Source organism: Lepisma saccharinum, chromosome 4 (genome assembly GCF_977018435.1).
Source record: "Lepisma saccharinum chromosome 4, izLepSacc3.1, whole genome shotgun sequence".
NCBI lineage: Eukaryota > Metazoa > Arthropoda > Insecta > Zygentoma > Lepismatidae > Lepisma > Lepisma saccharinum.
Genome location: NC_139232.1, coordinates 89,161,406 through 89,180,378, shown reverse-complemented (window position 1 = coordinate 89,180,378; position 18,973 = coordinate 89,161,406). Strand labels below are relative to the sequence as shown.

Below are 18,973 nucleotides of genomic sequence, written 5' to 3'. Positions count from 1 at the left end.
TTCGAAAATTATTTAATATGAGCATTTACTGGGAATTTAGTACAGTACATAGAATCCTTCATATTCGGGCACGTTATAAAAATGAAAACATTAATACAAGCACAAAAGTCGGTTCAAATACATTAAAAATTATTCGAAAATATTCTATGTCTCTCATACTGGGAAATTGTGCGAAAAATAAGTTTATTACATGTTTAGTTAACTGTTATAGAAGATTGTAATATCGTAATTAACAATAGTTAATGTTAATTAGTTTATAATCAATTTTTATTTTGGTTGATAAATAAAAATTAATTTTAAAGTAAATTCAGTCACATTTATTTTTTATCCACACATTATTCGTGAGAATTTTTATAAAGTATTTCGAAAGCGGTAAACCAATACACACGCGTGGCTTCCACGAGATGACACTAGTAGCTACATTTATTAAGAAATATATTGAAATCTTTTCACGAACATCTCTTTTCTCACGCTGTTCTGGTTAAAAGCAAGACTTTTCTTCATTAATAATTCACTATGACATTTTTTTTAGACCCTGCACAATCATAATACTTTCCAATGTCAAGGTCGTAAATGTTTATGCTTAAGTGTCAAACAAAAACATGAAAAAACATTAAGATTCCGAACACAATGAACAGAATACAATTTCATGAAGTATTGACTAAAGACATCGTCGTACCAATGCCAAAACGTTGAATGTGCAAAATGTTAGTTTTGAGATAAACTGGTTTTAATATTCAAGGACTCAAGAAAAATTAGGTTTTACATTTAGGTAAATATTGTCATTGGTGAAATTTGTACCCACTTATGGTGTGTTAAATTGTGTCTTTTATTTCTCTCCTTAAGGATTTATATAGGATTTTTAAAGGATAAAAGCACTGGGACTGTCTTTTTGAACTCTACAGTTACAATATAGTTACAATTTCAAACAGCGCATTTGTCCCAGTTTTTATGGTTTATACAAGGTGTACAACTTTGCTTCGGGCTTTTTACGACAGGTGGCAACAACAGGAAGTAGCGGTCGAAAGAAGCAGATCGCAGACGTCACGCAGTTAGCTTGGACCTCTGTCAAGATAACCCCATTCAAACATTAGTCGAGTGGTGTGTGCATCATGAAGTTGTTCGCGATTGAAAATGTCAGTGTACGAGCCAAATTCTCGCCATTTGCGGGAGGTTCTACATTTTTGTTTCAATATGAAGGAAACTGCGGCTGAGGCTCATCGAATGCTCTCCACTACGTATGGTGAGGACGCTATAAGTGAGAGAACCTGTCGTGAGTGGTTTCAACGCTTCAAGAACGGTGACTTTAACGTCGAAGACCGGCATAGTGGTGGAAGACAGAAAGTTTTCGAAGATGCAGAATTGGAGACATTGCTGAGTGAAGACTCGCGTCAAGCTCAAGAAGAATTTGCACGATCATTGGGAGTGACACAGCAAGCCATTTCAAAACGTCTGAAAGCCATGGGTATTATTCAGAAAGAAGGAACTTGGGTCCCGTATGAGCTGAAACCAAGAGACGTTGAACGGCGTTTGTGTGTTTGTGAACAGTTGCTTCAGAAGCAAAAACGGAAGGGATTTCTGCATCGGATTGTGACCGGGGACGAAAAATGGGTTCATTACGATAACCCAAAACGCAAAAAATCATGGGGATATCCCGGCCATGCTTCCACGTCGACGGCCAAACCGAATATTCATGGCTCCAAGTGAAACAATCACAGGTGCTCATTATAGAACGCAATTAATGCGTTTGAGCTGAGCATTGAAGGACAAACGGCCGCAATACAGCGAGAGGCACGACAAAGTGATTTTGTAGCATGACAACGCACGACCCCACGTTGCCAAAGTGGTGAAAACGTACTTGGAAACATTAAGATGGGACGTCCTACCCCACCCGCCTTATTCTCCAGACATCGCTCCCTCTGATTATCACCTGTTTAGATCAATGGCTCATGAACTGGCTGACCAACACTTCCGATCTTATGAAGAAGTCAAAAAGTGGATCGATTCGTGGATCGCCTCCAAAGATGAACAATATTTTAGACGCGGCATTCGTACGCTGCCCAAAAGATGGGAGAAAGTAGTGGCCAGCGATGGACAATACTTTGAATAATGCCTGGGTAAGCAATGTTTTTCATTACAGCGTCAAATTTTTGGGGAAAAACGGCGGAAGCATGGTTGTACACCTTGTACTATTTATTCTAGGTATACATTTATTATTATACACATCAGAAATGACATTAAGTTAAAAAGAGTATTGTAAAAAATACAAAAGAGAACACACAATTATTATTCATAATCCGAATCTTCATCTTCATCAGGTTCAGGTAAGCTATCACGAACCGTATTGTGGATTTTCAGTTTTTACGGTTTTTACGATTTATTCTAGGTATATATTTATTAATACACACATCAGAAATGACATTAAGTTACATATAGTATTGTAAAAAGTACAAAAGAAAACACACAATTATTATTCATAATCAAAATCTTCATCAGGTTCAGGTAAGCTATCACGAACAGTTTTGTTGCTTTTCAGCTACTTGCAAAATGGTTGGTACTCCCTAGGAATGGTTAAGTCATCACACATTTTTGAAGGTCCCGTAACTTGGCTTCAGCAATTGGAAGTTCTTTATTGCTTGGTCTGCCTCTTGATTGCTTCAGGATGACTTCATGGAAATTAGAATTGAAATCAAGCTTGAAGAATATTTTTCTGGTCTCCATTCTTCGATATTACAACCAACAAACGCTTCTCCATGGAATTTTTTTCGGAATTTGATCTTGAGAAAATGACTAGAAATCATCAAAATCGTCATGAAGTAGAGTTTTCACAATCACTGGCAAAGGTTTGCTTCGGGCAGTGCGAATCAGCTGCACCAATCCTTCAGTGGTGTAAACCGGAACATGTTTTGATTTCCTCTCAATCACCGAATGTACAGAATCCCATTCCATTTCTGTGTGTCCACTTTCAAAACATCTATGATCTATGATTTGCAAAGAAGGCTGTCGTTTTAAAAGAAATATGCACATACCAGCAAAAATAGAGTTCTTTTGTTGTCCTCCACGACCATCTGACATCATACGGACTGCAGTTACCTCAGGTTGAGCTATCACATAATTATAAACACAAGAAGCACTTTCAGTCGCTCGTCTCTTCCCTTGAGTCTCATGCTAGACATAACAGTGTGCATTCTGATTTCCCAAATTGTATATTGTCAAATTATAAATTGTCAATTTGCGAAGATAAAATATTGGACCTGCCGGTCCCTTTGGTGTATTTAAGACTATTTGAAGATCAAAACTGAAAGACAATACGTTTGAATCCTGATGAGACAATGCTTTATCTTCATCCCTAGCCTTCCTTGCGGAGTTCTTTCTTTCCATGTGAAGCTTATAATCATCATCATGCGTTTTTCTTTCTTCCTCGGCCATGTTGTTATGAGCCACACATTTTTTACATGCATCTTTTTTTTTGGTTTGAAGAACCCAAGATTGTACTCGTTGAAGACTTGCCTGTATTTTTTCCAAACTTACAGCATTATGATTGTTCTTGATACAATCTTTCAGATACACCCTGTACACAATACTTATGCTTAACGAAGGATACAAGTACTTTTTTGTTGATGACTTCCTACAGTAATGAGACTCCACAGCTGGAAATGAGGTAATCTGCTTACTTATAAATTCTTCGCAGCCAAATTGAGCTTATTATGAGGGGTGTGCTTCCTTCTCTTGTTCTTTTCCAGTATTCCTGTTGCGATACACTTCCTTAGGAAACTTCTTATTAATGCATCTGTGACATTAAATGTGGACATGAAGAACTCTCCACAGACTAGCCTTTTCACATCCTGAAATTTGAGAATTTTCGTCTTGAATCTCTAATATTTCTTGTGGTTCTTCCTTTTGGATTCTGTTATATGTGGTTCCTTATGAACTGGCGCTGATCGTCAATAGTGGAAAGATATCGAAACTCTTAATACAACTGTACTCTATCGGCTTCACTGATAAAAGTTGAGCATTTGTGCTTCACTTTATTAGAGCAAGGGGCAGGTAACAGGACGAGCAGCATGTTCAATTCCACGGTGTCCTTGCTTTCTCACACTCTTCATCCACTGAGACGAATTTCCTTTCCTCTTTCTAGGTATGTCACTTTCGTTGTTATCTGCTCCTGGATGTAACTTTCTACTGGTTTCATCAGCATTGTCATCTGCAGAATCATCGCCTGAAGGATGGTATGAACTCCCAGAATCTTCGATTTCATCACAATCCTCGTCATTCAAAGCACGAAGCGCTAGAGCCACACATCTTGAACCTCTACTCAGCTCCACCTTAATGTTACTAATGATTCGACAATACATTTATTTTTGTTTGTTCAAAAGAAACCACAATAATGGTACCTTACATCATTGCAGGAAGAAAACGAAACGTTATCTTGTAATAGCATGACTGACTGTTCTCCTTTGTTACAAGTCGAATGCTAAACTCACGTACATGGCACATTCGTTGCTTTGGCATTGTAGGACCTTGTCTTGAAGCACATACAGATGACTGAATGTGCTCCTTTTGTTACAAGTCCAATGACAAACTCGCGAATGTGACACATTCGTCGTTTTGGCATTGTAGAAACTTCTCTGGAAGAACATCCGTGTTTTAAGAATTGAACATAACTCACATTGGAGTGATCATACACATGTGCGACTCTGGCATAGGAATCAGTCATTGTAATGTATTCAGAAAATGCAATTAGATGAAAAAGTTAAATTTTGCACATTCGCGGTTTTGGCATTGGTGCGACGACATTATTATACATGCACGAAGTATCTAGGTATTTTCGTGAGATTATATAGTAAATAACTTTTCCCTGCAATTCTTAAAACGAATATTGTCTTTCAGAAGTTCATCATCGCCGTTTCTCTCCTCGGATATTTTCCCCTCTTTTTACGGAAACCCGCACTGTTTACTTTCGTAAAACTGAATCGTGACAAAGACTTCAATGAGGAGCTTGGAAATTCAAGGCGTTTCCCGTGAGATAAAATAAAGAATGAGAGGGATAGGAAGACAAAGGGAAATCATTAAACAATTCATAAAATTGTCATCTCGGTACAATTGGAAACATTGTACAGTCGGACACGAAAGTACGTCTCATCCAGCATCAGAAATGAAATAATAATAATTATTATTTGTCTTGTGCTTCATCAGTGACAGTAAGTATTGAGACACCAATCTACTTGTGTAGGACATTGGTATTATCAGTACTCGCATTAGAGAATATGGGCGTAAGAATAAACGAAAGAATAAACCAACTATACTAATTACTTGAGTTGAGTTTTTTTGTTTTTAAGTCCACTTTTTACACAGAAGGCTAATTTGGACTGAACCTACAATACAAAATAGGATCCGCCCCACTATGTGCTCCACCTGTTATCAAACTAAGGAAATCTTGATTTGAATTGTTCTTGTGATGAAAACTAGAAGAGAACTGGATTTTGTTATCCAGAAAAAAGCATTGTGCACATATAATAACGTCTTTAATAGCAAGTAAGAACTACGTAATGAAGACACCTACTATGTATATATAAATACATTCACCTTGTTCCTTCTATCTCTAGAAGAGTTCTAACACTTCACACATGTTTAATAAATTATTAACATTAATGCTTTTGTTATGAGGTTTCCATTATTGAATATTTGAAACGAACATGTTTGAAGCCATATCTTGTGAAAAGGTAAAAAGTAAATTCTCGCTGAAAATTATGTTTCGCCTGTTCTTTCCCCTGTGAAAATCACTGCTGGAATTTCGAGGCGAGTGGTGCGAGCAAAAGCTGTGATGCCCACTGAACATTACTCGATCGGATCTGACTTTCTGGTTCATCGAATTCCAGCACCAAAATTTCGATAATGTCTGAGTGCGTATGTGTGTATATGTGTGCGGTCCGACTCCGATGACGTATGTTTGCAATTCCGTCCTTGGCCTCATATCATTTCCGTCTGTGGATGCGTGCGGAATTTTTGTGAGTTCGGCAAAACTTTCGAATCGCAATTATGGGTTTTGACACTATATATAGTTTATATACAGGCCGTCACAGTTAAAAAAACTACAAGCTGTCACAGCTTGTAGAGGGCATCTAGATGATCAACTTTTGTTTAACTCTTGTCCAGTCTTACGGCGTGCGCCCTACATGCTGGCAAGGAGAGTCGGGATCGGACAAGCGACCAGTCCAGCGCGACAAGATACGCAGCAGTCTGTAGAACCAGGTGCACGTAGAACTTCCTCCCACCGAGTCGTAACTTTCGGCGCCATCGCTGTTGTCTGGTTGGTCTGCTTCGCATTCCCCGCCACCCTTCTCTTGCCAGCATGTAAACCGCCCGCCGTAAGAATAGACAAGAGCTATTGTAATATTTTGATCATTAATGCCTCGTTTCGAAGCCAAGAAAACTCGAAAATCGCCATTTTCTATGCTGAATGTTTGCAGCCATTGAATACAAATTCAAGGTCGCCACTAGTATTTATTTTATCTGTCGTATAATGTACTGAAAGCAATAATATCCCACGAAAACATGACAGTAGAGACACCTACAGGCAGAAAGTTACTGGGCTTTGTCTCCCGAGCAATCGTCCATGTATATGTTCAATATGGTTTTTCATGTTTTTGCACTAACGACAGATTTCTTAAGCTTTGTCGAGAGGTATTTACATTCGAGAGTTTCTGCTTTTGTTTTTATTCGCTCCACAGTCTCTCCATAGAGAACTAAAAAAAAATGCCATTTTCAGACTCAAAATTTAACTGTCAGTGGCAAACTTGAATATGTGGCGCATGGCTGCCTACATGAAGGATATACAATGTATATTTTTGTTGATCTCGTAGCGTCGAAACCAGACTTTAATGAGTAATATATATATAGAATTTAGGACGAAAATCACTAAAAAATCCTATTCACGTTTTGACAGCGAAATTGAAGGGGGAAATTCCCGCCCCTTTCCTCTGGACTTTTGTTCCAAGGTTTCCAACTGGGGGGAAAATCTCTTTCTTCTCAGAACGTATGAAGTACTTTCAGGGTGCGGAAGTTGAAAAGCCGTATTTCCTTTCGGGACTTGAAGATGGCGCTAAAAATAAGGGTAAAGCGTTTGCCTTAAGTTCCATCTAGCAAACAATTTTTTTATTAGGCATAATTTTTGCTTTATTGGAGCTTTTTATTTAGCCATTTGTCGATATTTTCTCAAGTTTGCTTTTTCAAATTTAATGCTTCAATATCTCCGAAACCATTCGAATCATAAACACGAAAATTGGCGAATTATCCACATGACGCACTCCACCTATACAAATTTAACTAATTTTTCTCAAACGACGAGTCAAGAAACAAACAGATTAATAATGCGATGCATTTTCATAATTCAATATTTCAATTACAAAGCATCATTTTCAAATTGTAATGACATCACAGCTAAACTAACAATACAACCTGCATTACTTACCGTTTTCCCATTCATCTGCCACGTGAGGTTAGCAGCGGGGAAGGAGGACAGGGAAGTGCAGTTGGCTCTGATTCGTTCCCCAACGGCATATTTCGTCTTGTCAATCCCTATTATTGGAATGTCGTCCGGAGTATCTAGAATTTTAAAATAAACAGATTGTTAAATTCAGTTGACATTTTTACAAATCACACATACTGTTAAAATAACTTGCATGTATGTATGGAAAATTGTACAGGCATTTAATATTATGAATTCAATGAAATGTAATGTTGCTGGAGACAATGAACATGTATTTAAACACATGTGTCTTAAAATACGAAATAACGCACGGAGCCCTTACACCGTCCATATAAATTATCTCCTGTTGATCTGTCGTCGTGCCTAAGATGCGTCTTATATTGTACAGTGGCATGCATAAGTATTACACACAAATTGTCACATCACCATGTGTCTCAGATCATAATTAATATGTTTGATATTGTTAAATATAGATGTCAGGGGCTTTCAATTTTGCTTTTAATGCGTACTCTCCAACCCAGGGGAGTGACGCTCAGACAGTGCGCATAGACAATATGGCGGAGTGTGTGCGGTGAAAGTACAGTTCTTTAAAGGACCTACAATGCAAGATAAATAATAATGAAATAGTCATGGAGAATTTGTTCAGCAATGTTTGTGCATCCTATTGTACAAAGGAGTAGAAGTGCAGTAGTCGGATGCTCCAGTGGCAATCGTTCCCCATCAATTCCTGCATGACAAGGGTCCATTGCAAGTTCTAAGAGATGTTTGGCAAACTACAATCATGGCAGTTTGTGTCTGTGTAGCCATGTGGATTGTCGCTTCCAATGAGCTGGACTTTTTGGTTATGATGTCCCCTCGGACGTCCCCACAGATTATAGGCCACAGTGCTGATGATCTCATCCAAGTACGGATGACGTGCATATACCATTCATCCTCAACGTCGCGATTAGCCAAAAGGGAAACAAAATAAAAAAAATACAAAGTACAAGGTAAGGTAAAGTTCTCCGTGCATCTAGCACCGTGCCATCATAGGGGATGTGAGGGTAGGGCCCCGAACATTCTCGATCTCGGCCATTTTTGAGGTGATCTGATCAGCACCATGCTCCGGCCGGCTTTACCCCCAAGGGTTGCCCCCAGGTACGCATTGATTTGATGCTGGATGAACCGCGGAGCCGCTTTATGCGGGGACGAGGCTGGAGATATTCCCACACCGGGGAATCGAACCCAAGTTTCCCGTGTGGCAGTCCGATGTCCTACCTATTATACCACAATGGCTCCTGTACAGAGTACAAGGACGAAAAAAAATCTCATTAACAGCTTATGTAATACAAATAGAAACAAGACATTTGGAAATGCTATAATACTAACAACAAGTCAAGTAATTTCGATGTAAAAGGATGCATTTGGTTACAATTTGAAATATGCCTGCCAAATGTGACGTGCCACTTGGGTTTGAAGGTTCCTATGTGTGTGTGCGGTTCAAAAGAGCTTTGTAAACCTTGGCTTAGACGTGCAGAGACTAGTTTGTTACTACTCCAATTTCTTTAAATATTCCTAAGCAAGACTGACAAGACTGGACCTACAGTTTGGTTAAGCTTTCGTGTCAAAATGGTACATTAGACATGGGAACCCAAGCAAGATCTCTTGGTTACAAGCTTGTAGATTTCACCAGAACGCCGTTGGTGAGGTCCGCAAGAGTTCTCTCATGGATGAAGATTAAATTTACTTCACATCCTGCGTAAACGACATGGGCTATACACAGATACAGCGTACATGTTTCTGAATATATTTCCCGTGACCTCTTCTCCCAGCAAAATCTACCTGCGAGCGGATACCTGCTGGCACTTGCCACCCGGAGAGGGACTACACATGAAATATCACCACACAAGTAGAAATTCTTGCGGAGTAACAAAGCCTTATCTTTAAAATTTACACTCCTGCGCACAGAGCGGGGGTAATTTTGTTAAGTGTTATTGCGCGAAAGGGACGGAGCACACACTCGTCCCCAGCACGCCTCGCGGACAAATAATCCCCAACAATGATCATAGCCAGTTCGCACCGTTGCAGGAAAGGGATGGGGGACCGCATTTACAATCGCAATGCCGCCAACCACTATCCTTCCAGAAACCCGCAACTAAACCTGGCCATCCTGGGCTTCCTGTTGACCATGATAGTTTGGTACGACCTGCTAGCAATAACCGTCACTGGTTGTGTTTGTTCTCGCCTCCCTGCAGAAGGGTTCGCGGTATAAATCCCCTCTTGGTCCTTCTCATCCGTACACGTTAGGTGATTCCCTCCGCAGAATCGCGGTTTGGTAGGTAATCAGTAATCAGGAAGACCTCTTCGGGACTTTGCTCAGATGTACTCTGATCAGGGTTTCCAACTCGGATGTTAAATATCCAAACACAACATCGAATATACAGCTGATACGTTGCGTTCTTGTACGTTTTTCATCAAGCTTTGTTAAGTCCACTTTATTCTAAGGTAGGTTAATCGAGACTGGACCTACAGTTCAAAATAGGTCACGAATAGTATGCTTCCACCGGGGATCTTAGCCGGGTACCCTCAATTAGGAAGCTACAACATTACCACTATGCTATTTACGAAGCAGAACCACAGATATTTCTCTGAAATTCATCGCATTTCCTCCATTAACTATACGAAACAAATTGGGTCAACCTCAGTGGGGGAGTGATAACAAAAATCCGAATATAAACAGTTGGGTACTATAGTTTTAAGTGTGATTTTTGTAATTATCCTCTCAGTCATTGGAGCCGTGATGATACAGTCAGTTTGGCGTCTGTCTGCCACGTGGGATACCAGAGTTCTATTCCAGGGGTGGGTGATGCAAGGCCAATCCGGATTTGTCCCTGTATAGGCGTTCGCCCAGCCTTGAATAAATGAGTACCTGTGGGCAAAATCGGAGGTAAAGTTGGCCGGAGCGTGGTGCTGATCATATCACAAAAAAAAAGCGAGATCGAGAATGTGTGAGGTCCAAAACCCACATCAACTTTACATGTCATTTCATGGGGACGGAACGAAACTATAGTTTTACCTCTCAGATAAATTACTTGGTCATATAGGAGGGTGTTGCTGTACAAAATCAACATACCTTCAGAGCGTAAATAGGACATCTAGGCAAACAACTTTTCCTGACAACACTTTTCGTGTAGACGTCAGGGTGTGACCTGACCTCTAACAAGACACATATTCTGATATCCGAACGAGCGCGTTTTCCGATTATTCGGATATCCGTATTGTCGGGACTAACCGGATATCGGATAATTTAAAATCCGGATATCTGCTATCCTGATTTTCTGACCATCCCTAGTAGAAACAGTGTCTCCACAAACCTGGAGAAAAGTGTAACAGATTAAGGAACTAATAAACAGTTTACATTATTCTATGTTTACAACAAAGAGAAAAATGAACGTATCCATACACAGTAGCTACACGTCCTATACGGTACCATTGGAATTACAAGAGTGCGCTAAGCGTACGGTGACCATCGAAATGGTAGTCCCTGGAAATCAGTAGATTTCGGTTCAGAAGCTGGATCTTTATACGTGCCCCGACTACAAAAGTCTTATGGTCGAGAGAGAGAGAGATAGAGAGGAAGGGGGAGAAATGCCTAGCTTGAAAGCTTGTTCGATGGAAGGCCGTCCACCCCCTTTCGGAGACCGGAAGTGACCAGAGCGGTACTTGCCATCCACAGGATGTGACGTAGAGGATTGAGAGTTCCATATCTTTGGAGACAGATGGATTTTGCTGAAACAGGAAGTGACCACTTGCCGAAGCTGACATGCGCAGGAAGTTAATGCAGAGAGACTTTAATCGGTCGTTCTGAGTGGGAAATGCTTTAGGAATAGATCAACTGCTGTTAGAATATTAGGCTGACGCAGGGTTGAAGTCACCATCTACTTATGAATCGACATTCAGGTTCACCTTTCTATCCAAAACAATCACTTGGATTTATGTGTTCGAAGCACACGAATTGCATGAACAACTAACATAATCGCCGCCAAAAATTATTTTAAGGACGGCAAGGCCGTGGACATAAAATTAAAAAGTAGAATATATAATAATAACGATCAAAGAGTAGTAATAATAATTATTATTATTGCCAATTTATACTTATTCTTATTATTACTGCTGTATTTTAATTCTTCATTTTCTGCCGATAATATACCGTTATAAAAAAAGGTAAAAAAGGTAAAGTGCTCCCCTGTGCATAGCACCACGCCATGGACGCGTATAGGGGGTGGGGGGTAACGCCCCACACTTTCTTGATCCGGTCGTGAGTAGGGGTGATGTGATCAGCATCACGCCCCCTGACCACCTTTACCTCCCCCCCGTACCCATGTTATTCAACGCTGGGTGGGCGCCGGGGCCGCCTCCAACGTTAGAAAAGTTCCTGGATTTGAACCGGCCGGGGATCGAACCCGGGACCTTGAGCATGGTAGTCAGACCCGTTACCGACTGAGCCACCGCGGCCACAATATACCGTTATGCATTAGTATTATATTTTATAATTAATTTTTACACGTCTCATTCCAGCAAAATATATGATATTTTAGGAATTTTGAAAAAAACATGAAATCATTTATTATATAGATTAAATGGTAGAACATTAAAACATAAAATTCTGAACTCGCTCTTGAATTCCTTCTTCCTAATTTTCCTTTGGATTAAGTAGTAGGATATTAAAAAGAACACGAAGTTCTGATGTTTCTGAATTTCATTTAACATTTCCTATTTCGATTTATTGATACAATATTAAAGTATGAAGCTCGGATTCTTCTTTCTGGTTAATGGTGATCAATCCATGTTGAATTGTTGTTTACACGACCTAAGGGTGGAGGCAGCACCAGTCTCTGAAACGTTAGGTACAAAGAAAATTCAAAAACAGTGCTTAAAAGTCATAAATTCAACATGAAGTTATGACTTTGTTGTTGAATGTGTTTCCTGCCTAGGTATTATTTTCCTGATTTCGTTACACTATTGGAATACTAGTTATCTAAATCAGTGGTTACCATGACGCCGACCTAAACTTTATTTCTGATTTTGACTACATAAATAATAATAATAATAAGCTTCTCGCTTTTCCCTAATTTGGGATAAATGATGTATATTTCTATGAGGTGATTGACTAATCAGTCTAAACATCCCTCGCCCCTCCCTTATGACGGGAATGACGACAAACTAGATCATGTTTCCCAACGAGCCAGCAATGCACCAGATTATAATTTTATAAACCTAGATTCTCATCTAATTTAATATCGAAATTTGACACGAATAGTTGCACAGACAGAAGAAAATAGGAGTTGTCATTGAATCAGGTTTTGGTAAAAAACAGTAGTTAATGTATGATGCATGGTTGTAAGTTAAGGCGTATTTTAAACAAGTCTCCAACATCGGAAAATTTTCTCTTGGAGGACAATGGTAATTTTGTAACATTTCTGATCGACAAATGTATGTTCCTGTGTGCGTGCGTGTGTGATTTTCTAAATAATGGTGGGGATATATGTGAATGTATACAATTCGCGCATTCATGCTATGTGAGAGAATACCATTGGTTAGTTCTGGAATTTTCCATTCAAAGATTTGATTATTGGCAATGTGCGAACTTCGAAGGAAAAACCATATTGGTAAATTGGAAATTGAAACCACTGACATTTTCAACTGCTGTTCTGTGACTTAACGTCTGCAATCCTCGACCATTTTTGTTCATTTATTTTGCACCTTGAATCACTGTAACATAGTTGTACATACATCTGCGGCATGACCATTGTAGATGCCAATTATGTTTGTGTAATAATTGTTCCTCCCATATTCATTGCATAATTTCCACTTTGTATGTTTGTAAGATAGTCAACGGGAAACTTTCACAGATAAGATTTTTATAGCATAGGCCTCGTTTTGTGACACTTTCTACACATTTACCCAGAGACATACATTATTAATAATTACTTTTTCACCATATTGGCACTGTCCTTTGAAACCATAGATCAGTTATAGTTGACGAGCTGTATCTTTGCGGGTGAACTCTGACCAAACCTGGCTGCGCAGTGGCAAGGGGAGGAGCTACAGCCTGAACGTCACACTCATGCGCAATCTAGTGACCGTAGCGCTGCAGCGGCAATATTAGCAACCGCATCTTATTTTGTTTCTATCTTTCCTGCCAATACTGCTTTGTTTGGCATGGCTTTATATTGTTGACAATTCCTTTCTGTGTCCTTCACTTTAAATTGTACTAGCATTATATCGTTTCTCATGGTTTTATGTAGTTTAAAATGTTATTTTCTGCACTTTATAAAGGGTGTAGCATAAAAAAATTGTTTTCGTTGGAAGAGTTTCTATGATAATGCTAGCAACACTTATTCAGTGACGTGCATCTACGCGTAAACAACGATAGTCTAAATTGTACACGTAGACTATTTTATGCACGTAGATGTTGTAATCTATGTAAACAACATGGCGAAAGGTGATAACTTAGCAAAGGGTTCTGCAGACATAAAACAAAATTATACTGCGTATCAGTTGCTTATGTGTGATAATAAACTTTCATACTCTTCCTTCCAATTTTGAACAATTTCTCACCTAGGAAAAACTTAATGTAGGAAATATTCTACTGTTTTACGGGAAAAATACTACTTCTGCCTCACGACTCCATCTGTTGTTTTTCTTGGATACGATTCTCCTATAGTTGATGAGAGACGAGAAGATTGTTGTAAATAGGATTCTTGTCAGTTCGTTAGGAACAAATATAGTATAAAATGTCGTTTCTCTTTCATGAAAGCCTTGAAAATTAATTTTAATGTACTGAAGATTGTCTACTTAGTCTATATAAACTACAACCCAATGAAATCTACGCGTATAGTACGTGACAACGCATGTAGACGTAAACTTATAGTGTACGGCACATCACTGTGTACACCATTTACAGACATGCATCGCTGGTGTGGATCTCAGCATGCTGTAGCTGTGACAGAGTTTTATAAATATGGTAACTCTGTTGCCGATGCGAGACGAGAATATTGACGTTATTTTAATCTCGGGAGACCATGATTCTATTCCATTGGCCAATGCAATCAAGATGTGGGTGAAGCTACCGGAAATGCAGTGAAGCAGAAACCGACAGAAACATTCCTATTCCGATGCCGGAACGTGCCATGAATGATTTTCGTTGCAGATTGTCCGAGTGTTAACGACGAAATGGTAGTTTGCTACAGGACGTAATTTTGAAAACATGAACCCGACATATTTCGCAAATAGTAATGTGTAAGGATGTAGTTTATGTCTTTGTATTTTTAAAAATAAAACGTAGTATTAGTTTTGTTGCATTTAAAAGAAACCATTTTTATGGAACACCTTGTATCTTTTAGGTTTTCTTTCGTAATAGCTCCTCCAACATGAGTTTTTGATCAGTAATTTATCCACACACCCACAACATCTCGCAAATACACCCCAAAATTTCATCAACAGTCCCATAATGTTTTTCACAAAGACCCAATTAATGGTCATTTTAGCTCGAAATTTTCCCTCTAAAGTTGGACTTACAACCCCAAACGGAAAACTCTGGATAGGCCACTGCTTTCGATAATATTTATCTTTCATGTCCCCAGATGTTCTCCTCTGTTTTTTATTCTAAGAAACGAAGTAGGTAAACTCAAACAACGGTAAATTCAATTTTTGATGCATCGACAAGCACTGTTCATTTTAATTTGCCCACGAGAACGATAGCGAATCATGCCGATGATTTTAAGAAGTTTCCATTCACTACCATATCCGAACTGAAAGGAGAGAATACACGTCACAACGGACGTGGGTATTGAACTGAGGTAGAAACTGGATTTTTCATACATAAGAAGATAATGGGGTGTTTGGACAGGTGAAACGCGGTAAATTGGCGATTGTACCTCCGCGAATTGTTTAGTTTCTATGCCAACGAGAACAAAGCAATTCACGAACACGTATCCCATAATAGAACATGCTTACATAATGTCATAGGCATCAAGGGATGGAAGGGAGAGATGTGTGGAAGTCAGCTGGACAATACCTCTTGATTATAAGGTAATAATATTATGTTCCTTTCAACATACTCATTGGGTAAAACGGCATGTTACGGAAACCAGAAATAATATTTATAATGCAACACATCGAGAAGTTATGGCGAACGATTAGGGTAAGGTTTGACTTCACTCACAAATTGCTAATTAGGACTAAACCAGTATCGTATACTGAGTCCAATATCTGGGCTATCTCACTATGTCACGTGGTCCTAGGCTATGAATAGAAATAAATTTACCAACTCCTAAGAAATCAGGTTGCCAACTCATAAGAAATCAGGTTGCCAACTAATAAGAAATCAGATTGCCAACTCATAAGAAATCAGGTTTCCAACTCATAGCAAATCAGGTTGCCAACCCATAAGAAATCAGGTTTCCAACTCAGGAAATCAGGTTACCAACTCATACGAAATCAGGTTGCCAACTCCAGAATCATCCTGTATTTTATTCTCTAGGCTTCAGGCTTCGCAAATAGCCTAGCTAGTCTAGAATATACGCTCCTGGACTAAACATGTTGTTTAAAGTGGAATTCTAATAACTGAGATTGCATTTGCATTGCTCTTATAGTAAATACTACTTGTATTTATTCTTATATAATGTTATTCTTCCAAAATGCTGGTATAGTTGCAAGCGTCAGGGAAAGAAAAAAATATTGATTGATTCAAGTATCAATTTTTGGGTGCGTCAACACTTGAGTTATTTTTCACCCGTAACATTAGACAGCGTCCAGTCTCTTTCTGTAACTAAAAACAACACTTGTCTCTCTGAATAAAATTCCCTTACCCACTTTAAAACCTGATGCTGTAAAAGGAGCACTCAGCACATATAAGAACAAAACACAGAGTCCTACAGAGGATTATTCTGGCCGCAGATCCAGACGTTAGAACCTCATTCAACTGCAACATAGCAGTTACCATACACCCCAAGGACAATTGAAGTATCATCCATATAACATCACACGAAGACATTACTTTTGTGAATTTCTGAATGGCTTTTAGATTAGACTGTAATCACCCCAAGAATATATAGTATTCCCGCGCAATCTCCTTTCCACTTATTTAGTTTATATTTTGACACCCCCCTAGTTATGAGGTCGACTTTTGCTAAGCATTGTATGCTTCATTCCATTCATTCATTATTTTTTTGCTATATTGGGTTATAAGACCCTTTTTTGAATGTTAGTATACGTAATTAATAAAATGATGAATGATGATTATTAGGAAAAAGATATGACATGGCCTATACTCTAACTCAGAAACTTCAGAGTCGAGAATATGGATGGAAAACTCAGAGTCTTGCCTCCGAGGTGACAATAAAAGTTGGTTAAATTCAAGCTTGTCTGAAAAATGAAGATATAAAGAAGGCGAACTAGTAAATAATAGTTGAGAATTTTTTTCGGCTTAGAAGGCAAAGTAGCATATGGTAATTTCCTTGCACCTGAGGTGGCAACACTGAGGCCTCTTTCGAGCTTCCTCTTCTCCTCGTGATCAGAGTAACCTTTGAGCTCACTGCGCGAAGTCTCATCCACGGTTGCGTTAGCAAACTAGTGCGGCTTAGGGAGCGGGTCCAATGTATACACGTGCATTTGTGTGTACTGGCGTGCTTTCAGATGGTTTTAGGGGAGGGAGGAAGATTTGGAAGGGGGGAGTTGTTTGATGCCAGTAATTGAGAGCAGAGAAGAAGAGCGGAAAACGCTCTAGATTGAGGTGAGAGACTGTGAAAACTACCAGAGTTCTGCGCGTTGAGTGTTCTGCCATATCCGAGATTGTTTCTGCAAACAGACTAACAAACAGTAAATGAGGGCCCTGAGTATCAACACCGTCGTTTCCGGATTACAACCGCGATCTGTAGTTTGGTCAGAATCCTCTTGGTGTTCCCCTTTCCCTTTCTGATATTGCTTGTCTCGTTTGACCTTCGTAAATCTAATACAAAACTGTTGCAAGAATTACTTTGCATGTCAACAATCCGAGTACTTATTTTATACGTGTTGGGAACATGTATTGTTTGCAAATTCTTACGGAACAGAGAGTGCGCCTCCCCGATGGGGTAGTGGTATCGTCGTCGGCTTTTAATCAAATGGTCCCGGGTCCGATACCCGGAGGCAGACACTCAGTGGTTCGGATCTAACTTTCAATTGTACGTCCAGTACCGATTAGCCTATCTGTGCATAAAGTGGACTTAAAACACCAACTCAACTCAACTCTTATGAAACAGAATTGAACATGAAATGAAATTAGTCAACCTAATATTTGTACATGTCAGCTATGAGAATTAATTTACAACTTCTACAATGTGTATAAATATATATTTACATTTGAAATCCTCCTCAGAAAGCAACTGCAAAATTTGATGCAGTCAGTGGTGTATCTGAGGGCACAAAACAATCCATTTGACACAAGACACCCTAGGGGAAAAATGTGAAAATAAAGGATTGTCTGCTAAAAAAAAAAATGCTCCCTGGTATGCATCATATGTCCATTTACAAACTCCTAGGAACGTCACTGGATACGGTGATATAAGAGTAGCACTTTCAAAAATCGCTTAGTTGAATGTACATTGCGTAAAAGGAGACAAAACAAAGACACGCACAGCTGAAAATTATGATCAATTAATAAGTGAGGCTAAATGTGAAGCGAGTAATAATGGACTAAACAAAGGCAAACGGACTACGAAATGATATGTGCACAATACAGAGGTATTGAGAAAAAAGAAGAGGCATGCAAAGCATAAAACGAGCATAAATCAACGGTGATAATGAGTGTCATACGATATACACCATAATAATATGATAGTGCAGGGTGGCCCAAAAGTCATAGGAATAACAACTTACATTGCAATACTTGTTCAATATGATTGCCTCTAACGCCAAAACACAACTGTAGGCGTTCGTTCATGTTCATTAGAATGTTTTTTTTTTTTACCATGATTGGCGTTAGAGCACGGCACTCAGCAGCTATTCGCTCACGCAAATGGTTCGTATCCCTGATCTTCACACTGTAAACTTTCGTTTTAAGGTAATCACATACGGCAAAATCCATTGGATTTAAGTCCGGGGATCGGGAAGCCCATTCCACTGTTCGCCTTCGGCCAATCCACTGTGGTAATATAGTTGTTTGTCCTATGATGCGGGACTTTTGGGCCACCCTGTACATATGTACAAGGCATGTTCCATATATGAACATTTTTTGCAATAACATCTCCGGTAATATGTTCATGAGACGAAACTTTGAATGCTTGTTTTTCTTGAGACTGCTGTATTAACGGGGCAAGCCTAGTAGATCAACTGACAATTCGTAAAGAGCATAAACGGACAGTTCGGATAATGGATCTGATTGATTTATAGACAAAATTGACTGTCCAATGTATTTGGATATTCCAAATATTCATTAACTCGGATATCCAATCTGTAGATAAT

At 39.1% G+C, this 18,973-nt stretch overlaps 1 protein-coding gene across 1 annotated transcript in view; it reads right to left on the bottom strand.

The window, feature by feature from the left end:
- LOC145987257 (uncharacterized) overlaps window positions 1-18,973 on the bottom strand; it is a 563,513-nt gene that overhangs the window by 77,449 nt on the left and 467,091 nt on the right. The window contains exon 4 of the mRNA XM_083121773.1: window positions 7,472-7,605. Within this exon, the coding sequence (XP_082977899.1) occupies window positions 7,472-7,605 (134 nt within the window). The remainder of the gene's footprint in view (window positions 1-7,471; window positions 7,606-18,973) is intronic.